The sequence below is a fragment of the Plectropomus leopardus genome, chromosome 20 (genome assembly GCF_026936395.1).
Source record: "Plectropomus leopardus strain MGB_pleo_1.0 chromosome 20, ASM2693639v1, whole genome shotgun sequence".
NCBI classification, from domain to species: Eukaryota; Metazoa; Chordata; class Actinopteri; order Perciformes; family Serranidae; genus Plectropomus; species Plectropomus leopardus.
Genome location: NC_142195.1, coordinates 28,296,018 through 28,317,968, shown reverse-complemented (window position 1 = coordinate 28,317,968; position 21,951 = coordinate 28,296,018). Strand labels below are relative to the sequence as shown.

The 21,951-nt window shown below is 39.1% G+C and overlaps 1 protein-coding gene across 1 annotated transcript; it reads right to left on the bottom strand.

The window, feature by feature from the left end:
• Window positions 1–544: 544 nt before the first annotated feature.
• On the bottom strand, window positions 545–21,389 carry naa25 (N-alpha-acetyltransferase 25, NatB auxiliary subunit). Its single transcript, XM_042509205.2, has 24 exons — window positions 21,278–21,389; window positions 17,727–17,812; window positions 15,898–16,036; window positions 15,379–15,497; window positions 15,155–15,229; window positions 14,960–15,067; window positions 14,223–14,301; window positions 13,036–13,147; window positions 12,394–12,483; window positions 11,987–12,159; window positions 11,785–11,897; window positions 11,481–11,688; window positions 10,837–10,926; window positions 10,576–10,756; window positions 9,659–9,758; window positions 9,418–9,569; window positions 9,204–9,329; window positions 7,931–8,174; window positions 7,172–7,295; window positions 5,964–6,029; window positions 5,776–5,873; window positions 5,570–5,680; window positions 5,309–5,449; window positions 545–4,049 (listed from the first exon to the last, which is right to left on the bottom strand). The coding sequence occupies exons 1-24, from the start codon at window positions 21,333–21,335 to the stop codon at window positions 3,927–3,929; spliced, it is 2,916 nt and encodes a 971-aa protein (XP_042365139.2). The 5' UTR covers window positions 21,336–21,389; the 3' UTR covers window positions 545–3,926.
• Between the last annotated feature and the right edge of the window lie 562 nt (window positions 21,390–21,951).

Below are 21,951 nucleotides of genomic sequence, written 5' to 3'. Positions count from 1 at the left end.
AGGTGCCGCGAGGTGCCAGTGCTTGTGCCGCGGTTTGGCGGAGGTGCCGGGAGGTGCCAGTGCTTGTGCCACTGCTTGCCAGGAGGTGCTGCTTGCGGTGCTGCGCGCGCGCGCAGCCTGTGAATGGCAAGCAGTGGCACCTCCCGGCACCTCCGCCAAACCGCGGCACAAGCACTGGCACCTCCCGGCACCTCCTGGCAAGCAGTGGCACAAGCACTGGCACCTCCTGGCACCTCCCGGCACGTCTCGGCAACCAGTGGCATCTGCTGCGACTGCTAGCGGCACCTAGCTGCATCTGGGGTGCCACACGAGGTGCCACAGTTAGGTGCCGCTGCCGCAAATTGAGCTTGCTGTCTCTCCAAAATGTGCACTTTGGTTCAAACATGTAAAATGAGACAGAATAACATATCCTCACATTGTCAATAACGATTGAAGCTATTTATCAATTATCAAAATAGTGCTTAATAAATGAATACATTTCCGCTCATTTCAGCTTTACAGCTCTTAAATAAAAATAAAGACGTGAAGACGCTGCACAACCAAATTCTCACATTTACTTTTTTTTTATTTAAAAAAAGCTTTGACATTCCAGTGTTTCTGTTTTCCATTTTTCTAACAAAAGAGGGTGGTGAGATGACACTCCAGATTGTCAACCATTAATCCTGAACCTCAACAACAACCACAACAACAGCAACGTGTCGCCAGATCACAAACATCTTCTCTGCGTCCGCGGATCATTCAGACAGGTGGGGCTCGAGTGTTAAAAAACAAACAAAAAGAAAAGGCATTGATTAGCAGATGTGATTGTAAGCAGATACAAGACTAACAGGAGGGAGAGGAGTCACCTTTTACTCACATTTTCACATTGCTCTGCCAAATTCTTCATAAAAATAAAAATAAAAATAAAACTGCGCACTACCTGCAGTTTATCAGTGCTTGTGGGTGATATTTGTAAACTATATCTGCTTTTATTCTCATTAGTTATTTATCATAGTAGAAGATGCTCATTTTTCTGAGAAGATGCTGAAGCTGATGAAATTGTTTCGGTTCACGAGACTTTTTCAGGGAGGAGGAGGAAGGTGGCGCTGGGTCAACGGGAATAACAAAAACATCAACACAGGACAAATCTCATGATATCTACTGCAGCGGATTTTAAAAACACACTATGTCCATTCACGCCGTACTCTGAAAAGGCTGCCTCAACCCTTTTTTATTTACAATTAGGTCCAATGTTTGTCTGCGTAACACACCTCTGTGGGTTCGAGCTGTTTATGACAGAAGGAAATTCCAGGATATAAATATTCTACTGATTTGGCTGAAAATTACCGTCTGTACCATCAGATCTGGGTCCAAATTGACAAAATCCTCTCAGAGATCTGGTCTGGACTGGACTAGAAAACTGCCAAAACGTGCATCTTTACAAATTATATTAAGTTCTGCACATGTATTTGTAATTTTGTTACTACAAATATTGATATCCATGAAAAGTTATCATGATTTTACTTGCCATACTGGTTCATTTTGCAAGACTTTTCATGCATGCAGTGATATATTGTGGTTTTGGTAAATATTTAAGAGTTACTCTGTATTTTTAAACCTAGACCCTGTTTTATCATGTTTTTGTGTCAAAGTGACAGTTTAAAAATAACATGTCCAGCATTTAAAAATTGAATATAGTATATAAAAACAGGCTGCAGGGCATTTGCCATTTCCAACAACTAAAAGTGTTTGTTTTTGCCACTGACAGACTCAGTGTTATTCAAAGTATCTGACGACATTACAGGAAGGATAATTACAGAGATGGAACTTTTTAAAGAGAAAGTCCCTTTTTGTTTAACTTGAAACAGCCCCTAAAACATTCATTTTATCATCATAAACAAACTTCACTAAAAGTCGACAGAAACAAAATAAAACTCACAAATACTGTCTTAGGTTGTCTTTTCACTGTTCCAACAATCACCAAATGTGGTTTTATTGAAATTAACTCTTGATTCACAAAGTTAGATATGAAAAGGCTCTACACACGCTAAAATTACTGTTAAATGAAGTCTGATCCATAATGTCAGACATCTAAAAGTCTGAGCCTGTCAGTGGCAAAAAAGCACTAATTAGATGAGGTCTGGTGGGTTTGGTGATGGTGATTTTGGGTCTGGTTCTGGTTAAACAAACAAAAAAAAGGATCTTAATCTTTACAGGCCTATCTCTGTAGGGATCCTCTTTACAATGTCAGACATTTGGAATAATCTGAGCCTGTCAGTGGCAAAAGCAAATACTATTTAAATGAGGTCTGATGTGTTTTGGTGATGGTGATTTTGGTGCCATTCCTGATAACACAAACAGGATTTGTCTCATTATCAAAAAAGTCTATCTCTGTAGGGATCATTTCCACTTTGAATAACAATCTGAGCCTGTCATTGGCAAAAAAGCACTATTTAAACAGAGTCTTGTGGGTTTGGTAATCACAAAAAAGATCTTACTCTTAAACAAAAATGTCTTTCTCTGTAGGGATCTACTCTAATATTTTCAGACACGTAAAACAACAATCTGGGCCTGTCAGTGGCAAAAACAAGCACTTTATGAGTGATGTTAAGCAAAGCTGGCAATAGAGATTCGAGGGCCACTTTTTGCCAAACACAAAATTCTGTCTATGTAGGGATCCTTTCCATAATGTTGTTGGACACTTATAACAATATGATCCTGTCAGTGAGAAAACAAGCACCATTAAATAGGGTGGGTTTGGAAAAGTAATTTTGGGTCTGTTTTCTTTAAAAAGTTGTCACATACAATAACAGTCTGATCCTGTCAGTGGCAAAAACAGTTGTTTGCAGCCTGTTTTTTTTGCAGCTGTCTCAGTTAATACTGAACTAATTTCAAAGTTATCTTACTTAAGTCGCATAGACACAAAAACATTCGAAAATCCAGGTTGAAAAACACAGAAGTTACCCGTATTATTAGGATGACTGCTTAAATAACAACCTTTCCAGTCTTTAAGGATCTTGATTTTTGAAACCCAATTCCACAAAAGACATGTTTGCAAGCACCACTTCTACTGGTATTAAAAAAAGAAAAGAAAGAAAGAATAGTGGCAGACAATTCAGATAAAAAAAAAGTTAACTCATCCCACCACTGCTCTTTATAATACTGCAACTACAGGAGGTGGTTCCACTTTCAAAGCGACACAAAAGATACACAAAGCAAAGAAAAAAAGAAGAAAAGAGCGTGACAAAAAAATGAATGGAGGAGCTTCAGTCTGCAGGTAGCATGGTGTCCATATTTCCATAGAGAGCTTCAGTTCAATGAAAAATTGTGCCTACTTGCTCTTGACGGAGAGAAACAGCTGTAAAAGCAGCACATTGAAATAAATTTCCTCTTTAGTGTTAACAGTCCCAGTGTGTGTGTGTGTGATTGTTCTCACCAGAAAAAAACAAAGTGAGAAATAAAAAGAGGAAACTGACAAACAGAATAGTGGTTTATTGTGTCTTATATTCTCATTTGAGAGTTGTGGTAGTTGCTCTTTACTATGTACAATAATTTATTAGATTAGTTTATCTAAAACTGCGTATTCATTTTTCCTAATTTGCTCTATTTTTTTTCCTTAAAGGAGCATGTCTGGTTTTTTTCCTCATTTTCACTTATAACTTGCTGTATAAATTCATGAGTTTACTTACAAGCTCGTGTGCTATAAGAGTTGCAAATGTTCCAGGTGTGTGTGTGTGTGTGTGTGTGTGTGATGAGGTGAAAGAAAAGAAAAGAAAAATCCAGATTGAGAGTTCACAAACGCTGACTGGAGAGATACGGAGGGGAGGGAGGAGGTCGGGCAGGTCGTGGGACTCGGAGGTTAGCTGGTGGGCAGACAGACGGGGGCGTAGAGGGGCTGATGGTGGTGGAGGGGTACAGTCATCATTATTTGGGGTGTGTGATGGTGTTCAGATCTTGAGGTTCTTTATAGTTTCTGCTCTCTTCTTGAGCAGGTCTCCCACCTCCTGTAGTGAGCGCAGGTAACTGCTCTGCACCTTGTCCATAGCAGCCTTCGTAAACGACGCCTCGTCCTGAAACACGAGAAACAAAGAGGGAATCTCAGAGCCCGTTCTATAAAATATAACAACACAATTTAACGATGTTTCCTTTAAAAAACAGTAGGAAGAAAGCAGCTTCCAATGTGGCCCAGAGACAGAGATCTTTTTTTTTTTTACTTTCCCAAAATGGAAACCAGAAAGATCACGCCGTGGTCACTCGAGGAGGTGCAAACGTTCCTCACCTTGATGGCCGATGAGCGAATCCAGCGAGTGCGTTTTTTTTTTTTTTTTGGAAATTCTTTATTTTTCTGGACAGCACTAAATGGTACAGAACATACATTAATATAGACAGTGTGCTGTTCAGGGTTTTCAGGTGTGAAGCGGCCGGGATGAGAATCAGCACCTCCGAATCCGAGGCCATGGTTCTCAGGCAGAAAAGGGTGGAGTGCCCCCTTCGGATCGGGGATGAAGTCCTGCCCCAAGTGGAGGAGTTTAAGTACCTCGGGGTCTTGCTCACGAGTGAGGGAAGGATGGAGCGGGAGATCGGCAGGCGGATCGGTGCAGCGTCCGCAGTAACGTGGACTCTGCACCGGTCTGTCGTGGTGAAGAGGGAGCTGAGCCGGAAGGCAAAGCTCTAGATTTACCGGTCGGTCTTCGTTCCTACCCTCACCTGTGGTCACGAGCTTTGGGTAGTGACCGAAAGAACAAGATCGCGGGTACAAGCGGCCGAAATGAGCTTCCTCCGTAGGGTGGCCGGGCTCCCCCTCAGAGATAGGGTGAGAAGCTCGGTCATCCGGGAGGAGCTCGGAGGAGAGCCGCTGCTCCTCCGCGTTGAGAAGAGCCAGATGAGGTGGCTCGGGCATCTAATCTAACGCTCAGTTTCCTACGTTTGCGTAGTCACCTGAACTCATCATCCGACAGAAGGGACAGAGAGGAAATGTTTCTGGTGGGTATTAGTACAATTTTTATCGCAGTACCTCTGTTACTGACCGCGTGCTGCTGCACACTTTATGAACGTGACATGTTTTAGCAGCACCGGAAAATGGGGCTCCCCCAAAAGCCTGTGCGTATGTGTGTGTCACGTTGAAACTTACATCACGGCAGTTTAGCACTGCGTCACTATGACAACCAGCTACACTGAGGCATTATTATCTTCAAATGGAAAAAGACAGCCAGAAATGCACGCGATACCAAAGGTGAGTAGAGTAGAGCCGAGCCGGTACGATGTAGTGGAAACCGTCTTTAGCGTGACACTGCAGATTAGCGGTGTGGTGCGTCTTCTGCACACTCACCTGTGTGTGTCCTTCCAAGCTTACACTGGCCAGTTTAAGGGCGGTCATGCCAGTTTCCTGCCCCTTTATATACTCCAGAGCCTGGGTAAGCACGTCCTGCAAGCTCCCCGTCAGCTCCTGGAAGCCACACACCACCGCTGGCTGCAACACACACACACATACACACACACACACACACATCAGGTGAACTCTGAAATACTGCATTTCTACCAGACGAAGTCACACATGCATGGAGGTATAACAAAGGGTTAAATGTTGTACCAGAGCTGTGTTTGCATCCTTTTTCTTCTTCTTCTTCTTCTGTAGACTTGTCTTGAGTGGTCGGAGGATCTTGGCACAGTGACTAGCCATCCAAAAGACTATGCACACCGTCTGTGCAGAATAACATTATAAAAACGTTAAGACCATCAACACATCAGATCCAGTGAAGGCGGAAAATCACGTGAAAAATGCAAAAGATGTCTCACCTCAACAAAGAAAACTAGGTTTTCTAATAAGGAGGGCCGGGTTTTTAATTTGCTGTCTTTCATTTCCAATAAATCTCCTTTGCATTTATTCAGAATTTCTGTGCAAAGAAAGAAAGAAATATGAAGCAGAACAAACAGAATAAACTTCTGCAGTTTAATTTATTTTACAAATCCTGCTGTTTACTCACCTTGAAGCTGAACTACTAATGATTTGAAACCGTTACAGATCTGAGTTTGAAGCTCTGACGACTCATCTAACACAATAAAAACAAAGAAAAAAGTGTTCAGTACAAACCCACGAGGCAACATTACAGATTTGCTTCATTTAAACGTTATGGACATTTTAATTTTCATTCTTCATTTCTTGATAATTGGCTGTGTGTTGATGCATGTGTCCTAAATGTAGTCCAGATTGTGTATTTGAGTGTAATCAGTGAATTTGCAGCTCAGCTCCTACAATAAGTCTAAAATACACTGTGGAAACTAAATAGTTACATTCAGACTGTTCAGGTCCAAAAATGCTCCATTGAAACCCATTCAAACTGACATTTTTGATCCCACAGCCATCAGAGCAGAAAAACAGGACTTGTATTATTTCTGGGTGTCATTCTGGGCTTTTGACTCTGAATTTGTCATTTTGACTATTTTCCACCTGATGAGGTCATTTTGACCATATTTGGCATATGGAGGAAATACATGCTATTTCCACTAGGTGACCTGTCACAGTCAATGTAGCTGCTGATCACTGACATATCCCAGACTGTGATTATCGAAAAAAAAAAAAAAAAAAGTATTTTTTTGTTGTTTAAATCTCAAGACATAGTGGCATCATGACATAAACCTGGCATTGAAAGGGTTAAAATTCTGAAAAAATAATGAATATTTGAAATTTATGATTAGGACTGATGTTGGTTAAACAGATAAACTAAATGACAGTAGAAAATATTATGAATGTATATTTTTATAGCCTTTTTATAGTGCATTTTGTATGCAATTGGTACTAGTACATGTACAGCATTTGACACTGCAAAAAAATAATAATATAGGAAAAAAAATCCCAGGCTGTGATAATTTAAAAAAAAAAAATCTATGTTTTTTTCATTGTTGTGTGTGTTTTTTTTATTTTTTTATTTAAAAACACAGTGGCATCAGGAAAAAAAAACAAACAACTGGCATTCAAAGGGTTAAAATTCTAAAAATAAATGGAGTATTTGATATTATTGATTAGGACTGATGTTGGTGAAAAAAAATAACCCAAAGAAAGAAGAAAATAATATAAATTCATGGCATTTTTTAAAAGCTTGATTTTGAAAATCATATCTTTGTGCACGGAGGGATACCAGTGTGTGCAGTATCAAAGCGGGCCCTAAAGGGTTAAAGTGACATCTCCTCTTACCGAGTCCGACCGTCTCCAGCTCCTGTAGGTGCACAGACAGCTGGAGGGCTGCAGCCTGGCACTGACAGCTCCCACTGGACAGAGCCGAGGCCAGGCGGGTGGAGGGGGGGCCCAGGAATGGATACTGCAGTGCAACAAAAAAATATCATTACAGCAATAATCCTGCAAACTCTGAAACATTACGTCACTCAAACATACTGCAAAGATTTCACAACAAAACTGTGATTATGCAGAGATTTTTTATTAGGAACTAGAAAAGTGGACTGTGGAGTGCAGAGCCGGCTGTGTGTCGTGTGTGCATGAGGCACGGCACAGTTTTTCTAAGATGCTTAAAATAGTGTAGGGTTAAAACGATAAATTAAACAAATTCAGTCTGATTCAAAAGATTGATTTGAGATCAATATTTTTAAAATATGTCATGAATACATGAAGCGTTATCTCTGCGTTCTTCAAAACTTCACTCAGCAGCTTATTCTGATGTCAGGAATGTTAATTTTTTTATTTTATTGACATTTTAAATTTGTTTCCAGTGAAATAAATTAGTGTTTATATCATGACTTACCTGCTGACATATTTTCTTTTTTTAAATAAGCACTAGTTAATTAGTGCAAAACAAAAATGGCATTGCAACTAAAATATTCCTCACTGAATACATATTGTACCATTATTGTGTGTCCTGAGTTTGCCGAACTGTATAAACTTCATAAGAAAACAAAAAAACAGGTCAAACCTTTAACAAACTCAAACTTAGTAACGCACCTGTACGCGTTTCTCTGCTATCTGAGCGGCCGTCTGCAGAGTCTGGTTGAGCTGCGAGAGCAGGCTGCTGAGGATCGAGGTTTTGTCTCCGACTCCGTTCTCGTTGGTCACCTCGGAGTTTTGCTGCGATGGCGTGTGTCCCAGAGCGGCCAGAGAGGCGAGGAGGCGGAGTGTTAGAGAGCGTATCCTCAGCCACACGGACTCCTCCTCCAGAGAGCGGCGCCGGTGCTCGTCGGTTAACTGTCTGCGGGAGGAAGAGGAACACGGGCTGAATTTACCAACGAAAACTATGGCGAAAATGATTTAATGACCTTTGTTCCACAAAGAAAATGGGATTAAAACTAAATTAAAAATGCAGCAGCTCGTTGGTCTGCAGATCTCACTGACATTCATTCATTCATCTGTCATTTAGGCGACCTGCCCGAAGGAATAACAGGAAGTGACAGAAGCCTCGTCAAAATATATACAGAACCAGCAAAAAACACTTTCCCACTAAGACAGAGAAATGACGTACACATCCACAGATGAGCTAAATACATATTTTTGGAATAATGGATGTGTTTGCTGGCTCGCATCGCTCATCTTCATTGTTTAAAATGTGACTTACCTGCATTTTGCTTTGTTTTCATAATCAAAGTATATTTTCTGTGAATTATAAAGTGCTGTATTTGGGCGTCTTATTTAATACCTAGAACATGGTACGTCTGTTATCTAGATTTGATGACTGTCATAGCGCCCATAATGCCTGGCAATGTTTCTCTGTTTTGTTTTTTTTTTGACAAAATAAAATTTTAATATCCACCAAAAAAAGAAAAAAAATAGGAAATATTTCAAAATAAAAAAGCATGTATTACATTTTTTTACTCAAGAAAAAAAAAACTAATCGTAAACTTGAGAGATGGATGAATGGACATAAAAAATTACTATTACAATCTTTTGTTGGTATTTGTCTGCTGTTTCTGTTTGTTTATTTATTTTGTTGCCGTTATCTCGTTGTTGTTGGAGGTTGTGATGGACACCGACAGTGATTATTGCGGCTGATGTTGTGTTTTATGTATTGTTTCCCCTTTCGTTTCCGAAAGTAAAACCATATTTATTAAGGAAAAAGAGAAAGTACTCGTCAGCACCACTATAGTCTGTATTTTTCTGCTATCATGGAGGTTCAGTCCAGTATTAACAGGTAAAAAATCTATTTTCTTCTAACCTTGGACCTTGTTATTGATGACATGCGTCTCGTTTCTGACAAATTTCATAAAATATAACGACAGAGTACCTCTCTTTAGGGTCCCAGCTGGTAAAAACAGTGAGGTCTCTGTTGTCCCTCATATTGTCCCAGGGGATGTCGTCCTCCTCAGGAGACAAAGACATGGCCTTCACACTCTCCTCCAGACTCAACACACTGGAAGAGAAATTTAAAAACAAAAATCTACATGAAGAGCTCCACAGTTTCTTTGCTTTAGTGGTTAATGTTGTGATGATGTTCTCACATGTCGGCCTCGAGGAACAGGTCCAGCAGCATCCTCTCAGTGCGGACCTGAGCAAAGTGCAGCGATTGGTTCAACCTGTTTCTGAGAGCGATGAACTCGGGGATTTTCTCAAACGCTCCGTACTTATACGCCTGGATGATATACTCTGAGGTCTGAGGGAAGAGAGGAGACGTGCATTAAAGAACGAACTGAAGCCGGGTTCTTCGTTACAAATTTAATCAGAAAGGTGGGATGGACTTACATCTTTCTGGTTAGAGTGGAAAAACCTGAGGGAGAAATTACAGGACTGGGAGGCTGCAGCAAACTGACCCAATGACTCAGCAAAACGCGTTAACAGAAACCTGAAAATTCAAAAAGAAAAAAGATTTTTTTTCCACTCAAATCACCAATAAATACGAGCCAAGAACAGTGTTACTATTCACGAACATCAGAGTAAGAAACTAGTCTTTGCTCGTGAAAAACAATCCTGTTGTCACACAATTTTGGTTCTAGTTTAAGGCCTTGAAGTGATGGCATTTTGTCAAATTTCTTTACGATGTAGTAATCCAGACTGCCGTTGTCAGGAAAAATATAATAGCTCATCAAAATATCTGTTTTGCAAAAGTCTTCCTGCTAATGTTCGAAACACACTGCATGCGTGAGCAGTGCGTGACAGCAACCTCGACAAAATACAACAACTGATGGGATTCTGTCGACAGCGACGTTGTCAGAGGGCTTTTATTTTGACATTGAAACAGAACACCCGAAAGCCGTTAACCAAGGTGATTATTTTGAATGAAATGATGGGTTATGTTAAATGGGTTAAATGTTAGCCGACCCTCAAACTCTGACATGATGACCTAATTTCAAACGCTCACCAGCTGTCAATGTTGCCATGACAACAATGTCAAACAGGGAAACGGTTACGTTTAAGGATTAATCTCGGACCAGGATTGCTGTAACAAACTCCAAACAGACTATATTCTAGAAAATGTACAATTTATTTATAAAAAAAAAAAACAGCGAGCCAACATTTCTCTAAAAATGCCGCAGCTGACAAGAAGCCGAGACGGCGCTCATGCAGGCAGGCTTGCTAATGTGTCTCTGAGCGTTTCCTGAGACATTTGACACATACAGGCACAGATGGGGTTAAAAGGGTGGCTGTGTATTTGTACTGACCCTATGGTGTCGTGCTGTACGTGCTTGGCGTCCAGGCTGGAGTAAAGGTCCACCACAGGCTCGAAGGCTCCCAGGTGACAGTAGACGAGCAGCAGCAGCAGCTTGAACTGGGCGTTGGAGGGACTGAGAGACAGACCCTCCTGGAGGACGCCCAAACACTGCCACACCATGTTCTCATCCCCTGCAGCGAAGACACAGTGCAACACGTTTAAAAACAGCGCCAGCAGACACGGAGAAGATCTGAAGGAAAGAAAACCTCACCGGTGTCCGTCCATAAGTCGATGTATACATGAGCTGCCATGAGACAATACATATCAGAGAACTGCAGCTCCGTCTTCAGAGCGTTTTTCCCTGTGAGACACAGAAGTCAACACGTCAGAAACTTTTAACACGAAAACATCAGCAGGACAAACTGTTTGTACCGACTCTGAGGAAGCTGAAACTTTTCCTGAAAAAACATTTTTACATGTAAATAAACAAGTCAAACTTCTCAAATCCTTTAGTGTTTCACTGAACCTTCACAGAAAACAGTTTTACAGGAACTTTGCCTTTATTATAACATTTCTGTAAAACAGGCAAAATGCTGATTTAAATAAGGAAACAGCCTTCAATGTCAACTTTTCATATTTGTTTGACTGAAAACATTTGTCAGTACTCAGAGTCTTACTAAAGGTTAATACATAACCAGTCATGCTAAAATATGATTCTGGTAATCCAATTTTACACCTTAAAGTCAAAAATAAACTTGTGTTATATTACATATTTTATTATTATATATGTAAAATCAGGATTAGAGATTATGAACAGTATAGCTGCGGTGTCTCGAGCTTCTCTTTTTTTTTTTAAAATCTTTATTTTTATGGTACAGAGCATCCATCAAGACAGAAAAAAAGTGACGTTCTCACCAAACTTGAGTCCGTGCCGATAGTGAGCTTTGAGCTCCGTGATGAGCCGCAGCTTCCCGTCCACGTCGAGAGCGTGATGCAGCCCGAGCGCTCGACTCAGCTGACACACACACAAATGCCTCTGCAGCGCTTTGGTGTCCTCTGGGAAAGCGAATCCCTCCTCTCCCTGCTCCCCCAGCGGGACCGCTTCACTCAGACGGTTAATAAACTAAAACAGTTTTTTTAAAAAGAGAGAGAAATGTGTTTCACAGCCACAAACCTTCACTTCAGAAACGTTTAATTCAACACTTCTGCTGTAACTCACCTGCACATGCTGCTCCGGAGAGAGCAGATGGAGGTATATTTTTAGGTCGGTGATGCAGCAGGGTTTGTCTCCAAACTTCCCAAAGAACTGCACCATTAGCTCTAAAGGCTCACCTGATCAGAGACGCAGAAAGTCACACACAAAAAGCAGCTGGCAGAGGATGAAACTCAAGAAAAAAACATCAAAAGTTGATGTGTTTTACCTAACAGGCTTTCCTCAGGACAGCCCCGTTCTCTCAGTCTGTGCATTAATTCAAGACGAGCTAAATAAGGTCCTCTGAGCGAGCGGGAGTCTTTGCCGTCCTCCCCTTTGATCCTCTCCTCCACAAACCTCACCACCTCGGCCACAGTGTGATGAACCGAACCCTCCGAACAGCTGGAGACACACACATCAGTGATGGACGACATGACAATCATCTGTTTTTAGACAAACTATCATGCTGCTCTCATGTTTTTTGTTTTAGAATAACTTGTGTATTTTTATCTTAGGAATTTTTCATTATTATTATTTTATTTATTTACTTTTTAAACCATCATATATCTAAACCTGCCTTTTAAATCCTTAACGGGTCAGACTCTAACACACAAACACACAAATATAAATACTCACTGCTCTCCTTCTTCTGGCGGACTCCACGACTGATCCATCAGGTGGAAGAGAGAGTCAAAGTAGGAGGGATAAAACTGCCAATCATCAGGACTACAAACACAAAAACACTAAGTTGTAGTAATACTCGTAGTATTAGTTTATTCCGAATATGTGAAAAAAATGTACAAAAGAAAGACAATCATAAAGTAGTGAACAGACATAAAAATATATTACAAAAAAGGACGTGAAAAATGTAAACACATCATGATTTAATTACTTAAGTACTAACTTATTTAATCCCCTTATTCATAAATTAATAATAGTCAATTATTTAGCCTCCACATCAATATAAAGCTATACAATAATTAATTCTCTAGACCTATTCTAATAATTTACCTTAACTACCAATAATCTTTATCTTACAAGATATAAATGAATTACAAAAATATTTATCCTAATAAAAATATGAATTCTTATAAACCTTATTCAAAAATATAAAAATGAATAGCTGACATTAATCTCAGTTTCTTTTAATTCTTATCAAATCATGACAGCTATGTTTCACTTAATCAAGATATGTATGCGTATGTATTGTAACTGATATTAAAATCGGTTTTTCGTCTCGTGTTCACAGAGGCGTCCTCTTAAAGAGCTGATACTCACTTTTTAAGCAGCAGTTTGTGCGCCAGCGAGTTACATTCGGGCCAGCGCTGTAGTCTCTGGTAGAGCATCATACACTTGTTTTCTCTGCTCTGCAGCTCGCTGGTCAGCTTCTCTGCAGAGGAGGAAGATGCAAAAATATGAGGCCAATGTGCCATTGTCATTTTACCCCACATAGTATCGTCTTTGTAAGGTCCTTAATTTATTTTGCCTGCATCACCAAACAATAATAATTTAAAAAAGGCAAGGGGTAAATGAATGATGAATGATTTGTGTTTTATATGTATTATAACCATTTAACTTCAAAGCAGTAAAAACAGTAAAAATATCTTTGACTGTTTATGCTGCACCCGCGAATCACAGCAGACTGAGGCTGATAATAATAATAATAATAATAATAATGATAAACTTTATTTGTATAGCATGGTTCATACAAGAAATGCAGCCCAACGTGCTTCACAAGAAAGAAATTAAATGCGGCAAGTGCTTCACATCAAAACACATAGAAGACAAAATAAAACCTGCATGTAAAAATAAAATAAAATCAGAATAGAATACATTTTTTCAAAATCATACAAAACATCAAAGATTTATTCTGAAAGATTTAAAAAAAAAAAAAATCAACGACTGTCTCTCAGTTGCCTTTCTGTTTCTGAAGAATGCAGCCAGAACGTCTTTTATAAAGGCCGACTAGCAGGAGCGCTCCAGCCTTTCTCACTAAAATAGAAATGAATTCAATTGAATGGGGCGGGGGTGTCTATTAACATTAAAAATATGAACATACAAATAAAATAACATAAAAGTAAGTGAGTAAATGGAGACTAAATATCCTCTGCGCCACATTTATGCTGTACTTTATCCATATCTTATTGTTATTTACAAAATGTGGTTACTAACAGTTTTGCTGCATCCATTTTCCTGCTTTCTGTTGTTCTGCATGCTTTGTGTATGATTGAACTAAGAAATTAATGTGCAATACTGTTCTTGGTTTCTATATATATTAAAATGCAACTTCATTGATTTCAAGACGTCTTGCCAGAAGGACTGTGGCTGAAAATCAGCAGGCCGGCTAACATGGACACATTTACAGAGATGGTGATTAATGTGCACTGTCTTTACAAATAAAAAATAAAATAAATTAAAAAAAACAATCTTCCAGGCTTGCCAAGTACAGACGCACAAACACTTACCCCCCAGTGGGCCCCTGATCACTTCGAGAGCCTCTACACATTTTCCCAATCGCTCCAGGATCATAAAATACAGCTGCACCTACAGTCACACAAAAAACACAGAAACAACTGTAAATAGTGTGAGCAACTCTGGAAAAATGATCTGTATCTGTGAAAAAATTAAAGACAATATTTTGTTCTGGAAATTAGTCTTTAAAAAGAGGAGATTGTGTTGTATTTGAGGATATATTTGTTTTCATAATGTCAAATATTTTTCTTGAATGGAGAGTGCACCGCTTTAACAGCAGTCTGCAGGAGAATTCTTTCTAAAAATTCAAGTGCAGGAACGTCTGTATTGTATCCGTTTGTGGGTTCATATACGTAAATCTAAAAAAATATTTTGGAGAAACTATTGTTAAACTAAGCATTTTCTGCATAACTTCCAGTGAAGGGATTTTTTTTTTATCTACTTTTCATATATTTGTTTCTTATTTAATAATTATAGTGATGGTGATTATTATTGTTTTATTTATTTACTTATTGATCTATGTTTATATTTATTTTTATTGTTTAATTCTTTATTATTAAATAATATTATTGTGATTTTGTGTCTTAAAAATGTTGGCTCCCCCTGCTGAATGCAGTGTTGTCAGCTGGTACCATAGTGAGTGAGTGCTCTGTAAAACGTATGTCGTTTTTGGGTGAATTATTCCTTTAAGCTCAAATAGTCCTTCACTCCATGCAGACGCTTTTCTCACCTCTGCTTCTGCTTCAATCTTCTCCTCCTTCACCATTTTCTCCACCATGCGTTCAGCCAGAGGCAGGAACATCGTCTGGGCCAGTTTTTCATCTTGTGCTGAGATGGCCTTAAAAACCAAACAACACGTTATTTTCAGATGAATTAAAACATATTCAGAAATGTGAACGTCTGATTCATAAAAGCTCGTCCGTACCTGCATCACCAGACTCATGACAGACCAGAAGTAATAAGGATTCTTGGGGACGATTTTATACAAGGCCATTCCTGCCTGTAAGGAGCGGAGACGCAGTCATCAACATCGTCTTCATTATTCTGATTACATGTCCATCTTTTCCCCATTTACCAGCGGAGCACAGAAGCTGTTAGTCACGTGTGTTTGCCTGTTTAAAAGCAGAGCGTTGACTTGAGCTTTCTCACCTGCTGCATCTTCTTGTACTCGCCCACACGAGCGTACGCCATGAAGAGGTGAGAGTGATACTCCTCGCTGAGAGGGACCTTCTTCACCGCCGCTTCGTACAGCTTGGTGACCAACTCGGCTGTAAAAAGCAGGAACGACAGTCGACATACAGCCACTTTACTCACAGCTAGAGCCCTAAACAGGACTGTTTCTAATCACGCTCACGATCTCATTTCTCAGTTATCTCTTCTTTAATGAGTGCAGGGAGACATGCAGCTCTGTCTCTGAGAGACAGATTTTTCTGATTTTATTAACTTCACTCTGTGTCTCCGTCCTGCTAGAAATCTCAGGATCTGCTGTTTGTGTTTTGACCGCTGAAGCAACGTTAACAACGCCCGCTCCTGCAAGATTTTGGGTTGCTAATCCCAATGCAGGGCTCTGCCACCAGCCTTTCTGTGTGTGTGTGCGTGTGTGTGTGTGTGTGTGTGTGTGTGTGTGTGTGTGTGTGTGTGTGTGTGTGTGTGTGTGTATGCACTCACGACGATGCATCTCCCTGTACAGAATAGTCAGAGCTTGTAGCGAGTTGTCGTCAGTGGGCTCCAGAGTGGCCACTTCCTGCGCCAGAGTGAACGCTTCATCCTGCTTCCCGGTCCGCTGAAGGCCGATGGCCTTTAGGACCTGAGACGAGGAGACAGAGATGAAACAGAGAGACACAAACAACAGAGTGAGGAGATGTTCATGTCAACAGTTTGACTTCACCAGAAAATGAAGCTCACGCAGGATTTTTAGCAGCTAAATTTATGGCTGGAGGGAGATTTTCAGATAATTGCAGCCAAATCAGAGTGTGAATTTGGTCTTGTGTGCCTCACTGGCCACCTTATTTTTTAGAGCATCATAAATTACCATAGTTTTCTTTTTTTCCCCTCTAAACTCACACAGAAAGATTAGACAGATTTCCTCACATTTATTACTTTTTAGAGCTTATCAGAGTGGGCTGTAATATAATCTAAAAACAATCTTTTTTTTCTTTTAAAAAAAACAACAACATATATTTAACTTTTATTTGACCAAAAAAACCTTATTGAGATTAGAAATTCCTTTTTCACAACTGTCCTGGCAAAGACAGGCAGCAACAAAAGTTACAGACAGACAACATGGAACAATTTAATTTTAAAATTGTGACATCTGAAACTTTATCGGGGTTCATACACATTTTTACAATGAATTTCCATGACTTTTCCCTGAAACTGAGGCAAATTTTAAACACAATACATACTCTGAAACGACCATCGATACTCCTTATCGGTTCTTTTTTATTACAATGTAATAGCTTTTTAATTTTTTTTTTGTTTTTAAAAGAATGAAATCAGAACAGGATTAAAACTGAATAATTAAATTAACTTTGGGACTGTTGCTTATGAGTTACTGTTGATTTTTGCAAATTCAATGACTTTTTAGTGTTTTTCATGACCCTGTTTTATTTTAATAAATCAGCGTTCCAACACATTTCCTGTTTCAAAATGTGATGCTTTTCAAGATTCAAATTTTGACACTTGTTGAGTACAGATAGCATGAATGAACTGCTTTAAAATCCCACTGTCAATTAAAAAAACAGACAAGTTCATCCCTCAAACCCCCTGCTCCAAACACCACAAATACTCTGCTGTCTTTACCTTTTCTGGTCTCTAAAAACAATCTTTGAAAGAATAATAAATATCTTTGTGTGAGCTGCTCATTTCTCAGGCATGCAGACCTCTTCATAAGGAGTCACTAGTGGATTTTTGTGTTTGAAAGAGTCACATGAGGTGGAAACCTTTGAACTAAAGCTCTCGAAAAAGGAAAACAGACAGACAAAAGTTTAATCTATTAATTATTCTCAGCTTTTACAGGTGAAACAGGGCAACTTCAACATGTTTAACTCCTATTATAGACGTTTTAAATTCTACAAATTTGCAGCCTTGTATGTGTTTTGGTGTTGATTACAGCAGGACGGCCGGATCATTACAGTCTGCAATCAGGTCACATCTCCGACGCCTGCAGCACCGCGTATGTTCCTCCCTGTCCGAGTGTCCTTGAGCAAACTGCACTTTTACCAGGCTAATAAAATGTGTTTCTGTAAGTCATAATGCAAAGAGAGAGATTTTAACTGAGGCTGCACTGTGTGTTATTAAACAGCTGACCTTCCTAGAATAATATATGCAGAGAAAGTGGTCAGACGGCGGCAATTGTAAAAGCTGCGACAACTGTTTTGCATGCACAAGTTACAAGACGAAATCTGTATTTTCTTAAATCTGTGTAAACTTGTTGTGACAGCAGAAAACAAACACATCTCGAGAGTTTTGGGGAAAAATGTTCTTCAGTCACCCACCTTGGCACAGTGCAGGTCCTTGTGTTTCTTCAGCAGTTTATCTGCCTGCTGTATCGCCATTTTATTGTTGCCATTATCAAGGTAATCTGAGGAAAAAACACAAGAGACATCACAATAATGACGGTGATTTAAATCTCATCTTAAAACACTTCTTTTTAAATGTGCGTATTCAGTCTGATCTCTGTGCAGGCTGATCCGATCGCGCAGCTTTTGTACAGAAGATTTTACACTGTAAATTTGTCTTCATTTATTTGATCCGTTGTTATACTGTTGTTTTTTAAACTCTGCAAGAGTTTAAAACACACACACACACACACACACACACACACACACACACACACACACACACACACACACACACACACACAGAGAGAGTCCCCTAAGTTCAGCCCCTTCAGGACAGCTGGGGGCCAAAATTAACTGTGCCAGACGGCACACTGTGATTATGTCATGCCTATTCTCTCTGGTCAAACAGTCACCACGGAAGAACCAAAAGTTGACGAAAGCCGACAGAAATGCGGGAGGCGTGCACTTAGATTCATCCAGGGCTGATGAGTTCATGGTCTGTAGTCAAACTACACAAACCAGGCCAACATTTTTATTTATTTTCAGCTGCAGAGTTCAAACCAAACTGCAGCTAAATGCTTTCTCAAAACTGCGTCCCCTTTATGTCTGTTTATTCCCAGTTTAGATCATAAAAAGTGGTTAAATTCCAGTCAGTACAACACCAACAGAAGAGTATAACAAAGTATAAAACATCAGCTTAACAAGTTCTGCTTCTGAGCAATGGTACATTTCCTCTAACTTTTGTTGATTTTCAGATAATAACGCTTCATGCCCTTCCTGACCACTGAAAACCATATTTTGCAGTTAAGCGGAGGATGAAATCTTCCTTTATGTGTTGACAAAATTCTCCTCATTCTTGAAGAGTGACTTGGATATTTTTGAACCTGAACTCTTTTTGTTCGACCAGAAATAGCTCTGAAATCACCATCACCAAACCCACCAGACTCCATTTAAACAGCAATATTTTAATACAGCAATTTTAGTGTGAATAGAGCCATCTTATTTTAATATTCAACTGGGTGAATTAAGGGTTTAATTTCAACCTAACCAAAGTTTGTGAAGTGGAACTGTTGCAAGATTAACCAAGACATATTTTGTAAGTTTTAGTTTGTTTCTGTCAACTTTAAATTAAGTGCATATTACAATAATAAAATGATTGTTTATCTAAATGGAGTCTGGTGGGTTTGCCAATGACGATTTCAGGGTTGTTTCTGGTGAAACAAAAATGATCTTACTCTTTAACAAAAGGTTTATCTCTGTAGGGATCCTTTCCATAATGTTGTCAAAATACTTACGTTAATAATCTGAACCTGTCAGCGTCAAAAACACTTTTGGTGGATATAAACTGACAAACAGTTCCCCAGCTGTTACATTGCAGCATATTTTGTAGTTGCCAGCTGCAGCTCTCTTGCCCAATTTCAAAAGTTGTTGTTCTCAATAGTCATTTTGAAGCAAAAAAAAGGAAGAACTAAGTCCAGTTTAAGAAACATCAAAGTTACCCTTTATGCTAAATTAACTCTTTAAATACCATCTTGCATAAGTTGTAAAACTGGGCTGTTTTCTGACTTTTTAAGAGATACTTGGTTCTCACAGGACGGGCACGCCACAAACATATGATCTTATAAATTATGATGCTTTGCAGTAGATTAACCATTTGAAACCTGGTTGTTCTTGGTTGACCATTAACAAATACTTAAACCTTTGAATCCATCAGTTTAGTGCGATTTCGTTAAAAAGAACATAAGAAAAAAGTCAACTTGGTAATTACTTATTCACACTTTTTTTCATGTAATTTTTTGTTTGCTTTACCTTTTCATTTTTTAATTTTTATTTATTCATTTATTTTAGCTCATTTTCTTGTTTATTTTCCTTTTTTAAAACTAAGTTCTTGTGCATTTTTGGGTAATTTCTTCTTAAGTTGCTCATTACCCTCTTTCTATATTTTTGGAAAAACAAATCTACAAAAAACAGGACAAAACACAGGTGATATATAGCATATAGCATACATCAGAAAAGCAGTTTAAGAGGTATGTGAGCTATAGTTTAATCCTTTGAAATTTAAGCAAATTGGCTTGATTTCTTTCAAAAACATGGGAAGAAGACAATGCGCATAACAAAAGAAATTACCCAAAAGATTTGCAAGAAATTAATAAAAGGTACAAGAAAATTACCTGAAAATGATACAGAAACAAGGCAAACAAGACTTTGAAAAAGTCCTTAAAAATTAGATTAATCATTTAACACTTTTAAACACTTACTTCTTACTTTTAAATATCTAATTATGACAATCATAAATATAGTTTTTTCACTTTCTCTTTTCCGATTGACATTTTTCAATACCATTTTTCTTTTTTTCCCCTAGACATTTTTTTTTTTAAAAAACACTCAATCTACTAAACATATCTTACCAAGCTGCTAATTGCCCTTTTTCTCCATGTTTTTTTGGGGTTTTTTTGCACCAATTCGCTGAAGGTCTAAAGGGTTAAACTTCCCAACAACATATAAAGAAGCATTACAGCAGTAAAACGCAACATACACATTAATGCAGGAATATCAATCCAAAATCATCCGACAGAGTCGAAAAACACTGAAAAGTAACATTTTTGTGCACAATCAATACTTTTACTTCTCATACTTCTTGTACATTTAGCACATAATACTTGTAGCATAGTTTTGCTTAAAGCTGGTTTTTAATATAGGACATTTGATTTTAAATGTGCTGTTTCTAGTGTGGGTTTAATACTTTTACTTTAATAAATAATCTGAAAACTTCTTTCTCTATTGCTGGCACGTGAAAACAGAAAGTAAAGTCCGTTATTTTCGTTATGATCAGCCCTCAAACGCGTCCGAGCTGTGACAGCTCCATGCTAACTAGCTTAGCTTGAAGCATTGTCCTTAACCACTATTATGAACCTGATGCTAACTGGATGCTAACCGTGTAACATTTAACTAGCAAAACCAAAATAAAAGCTGCTACAAAATCATATTGAACGATTAATGACAGCTGACATACGTGTCAACATGTGACACATATTCTGCATAAATACTAAACTTTTATTTCAAACGTACGCACAGTTTTAGCAGGTATGTGGCTTGAGTGGCTAGCTGACACATTAGCATGCTAGCTAGCTGTCAAATAGCGACCGTTAGCGAAAAGCAGCTCGACTTTGACAATGACAACAAACGTTTACAGACATTTTAAAGCCGTAACACCACCGATAGTGTGTACGGGTGTGACACGGGGACACGCGGTTCCACGCAGACACCCGTGCCCCCCCTCGCCGGCTCGGTGTCAGGCCGGGTAAGGTGCACTGTCATTGGGCGCTGCGGGCAGCAGAGTCCGTGGTCGGAGCTGGTGGGGCCGCATCGCTGCCCTCCGACTCAAACACCGGCCGCTCTAACGCGTATATACCGCCACACAGCGCGAGGACGTGTCCCAAACATGCACCCACGCTTAGATATTTAACTCTTCATTGAGTGCTCACCGTATATGGGTCTCAGTCTCCTGTCGTTGGGGTCCTGCACATGGCCTCTCGCCGCCATGGTGGAGTTTACCTGCTGGGTAAATGTTCGCGCATGCGCACTGGGAGCCGCACCGAGCAGCGATTAAAGGACTTTTTTTGTCCACCACCGCAACCCAAAAGTACTCACATCACCTCAGAAAAAGTAGAAATACTACAGTGTAAAAATACTTTATTACAAGTAAAAGTCCTGAGAATTTTACTTAGAGTAAAGCAGTTGTGAAGTACCTAAAAGCAATACTGGTTAGTTAGGGACTGTTCGATACTTGTAAGAGGAGGGGGGGTGCAAAAGGACAGAAGCATATCAAATAATTTAGAAGAACTATGGAGGGACTTTTTTTATTTTTTATTTTGGCTTAGGAGAGGGGCATAGAAAAATCTTTATTTTCTTTATATTTCACTGATGATTTTTTTCTGAAAACACATCATGCAAAACAGAAATTATCATAGAATTAAAAATAAAATTAAATTAATCAAAGTCACTCAATTCAATTCAAGTTCTCATTTAAAATTACGCCAAAAGAATTTTTGTTGCTCTCTATTGTACCATTAAGGCAGTCTTTATTCTCCTATCTTTTATCCTAGAATATTTGGTTTAGGAGAGGGGTATAGAAAAATCTTTATTTTCTTCATATTTT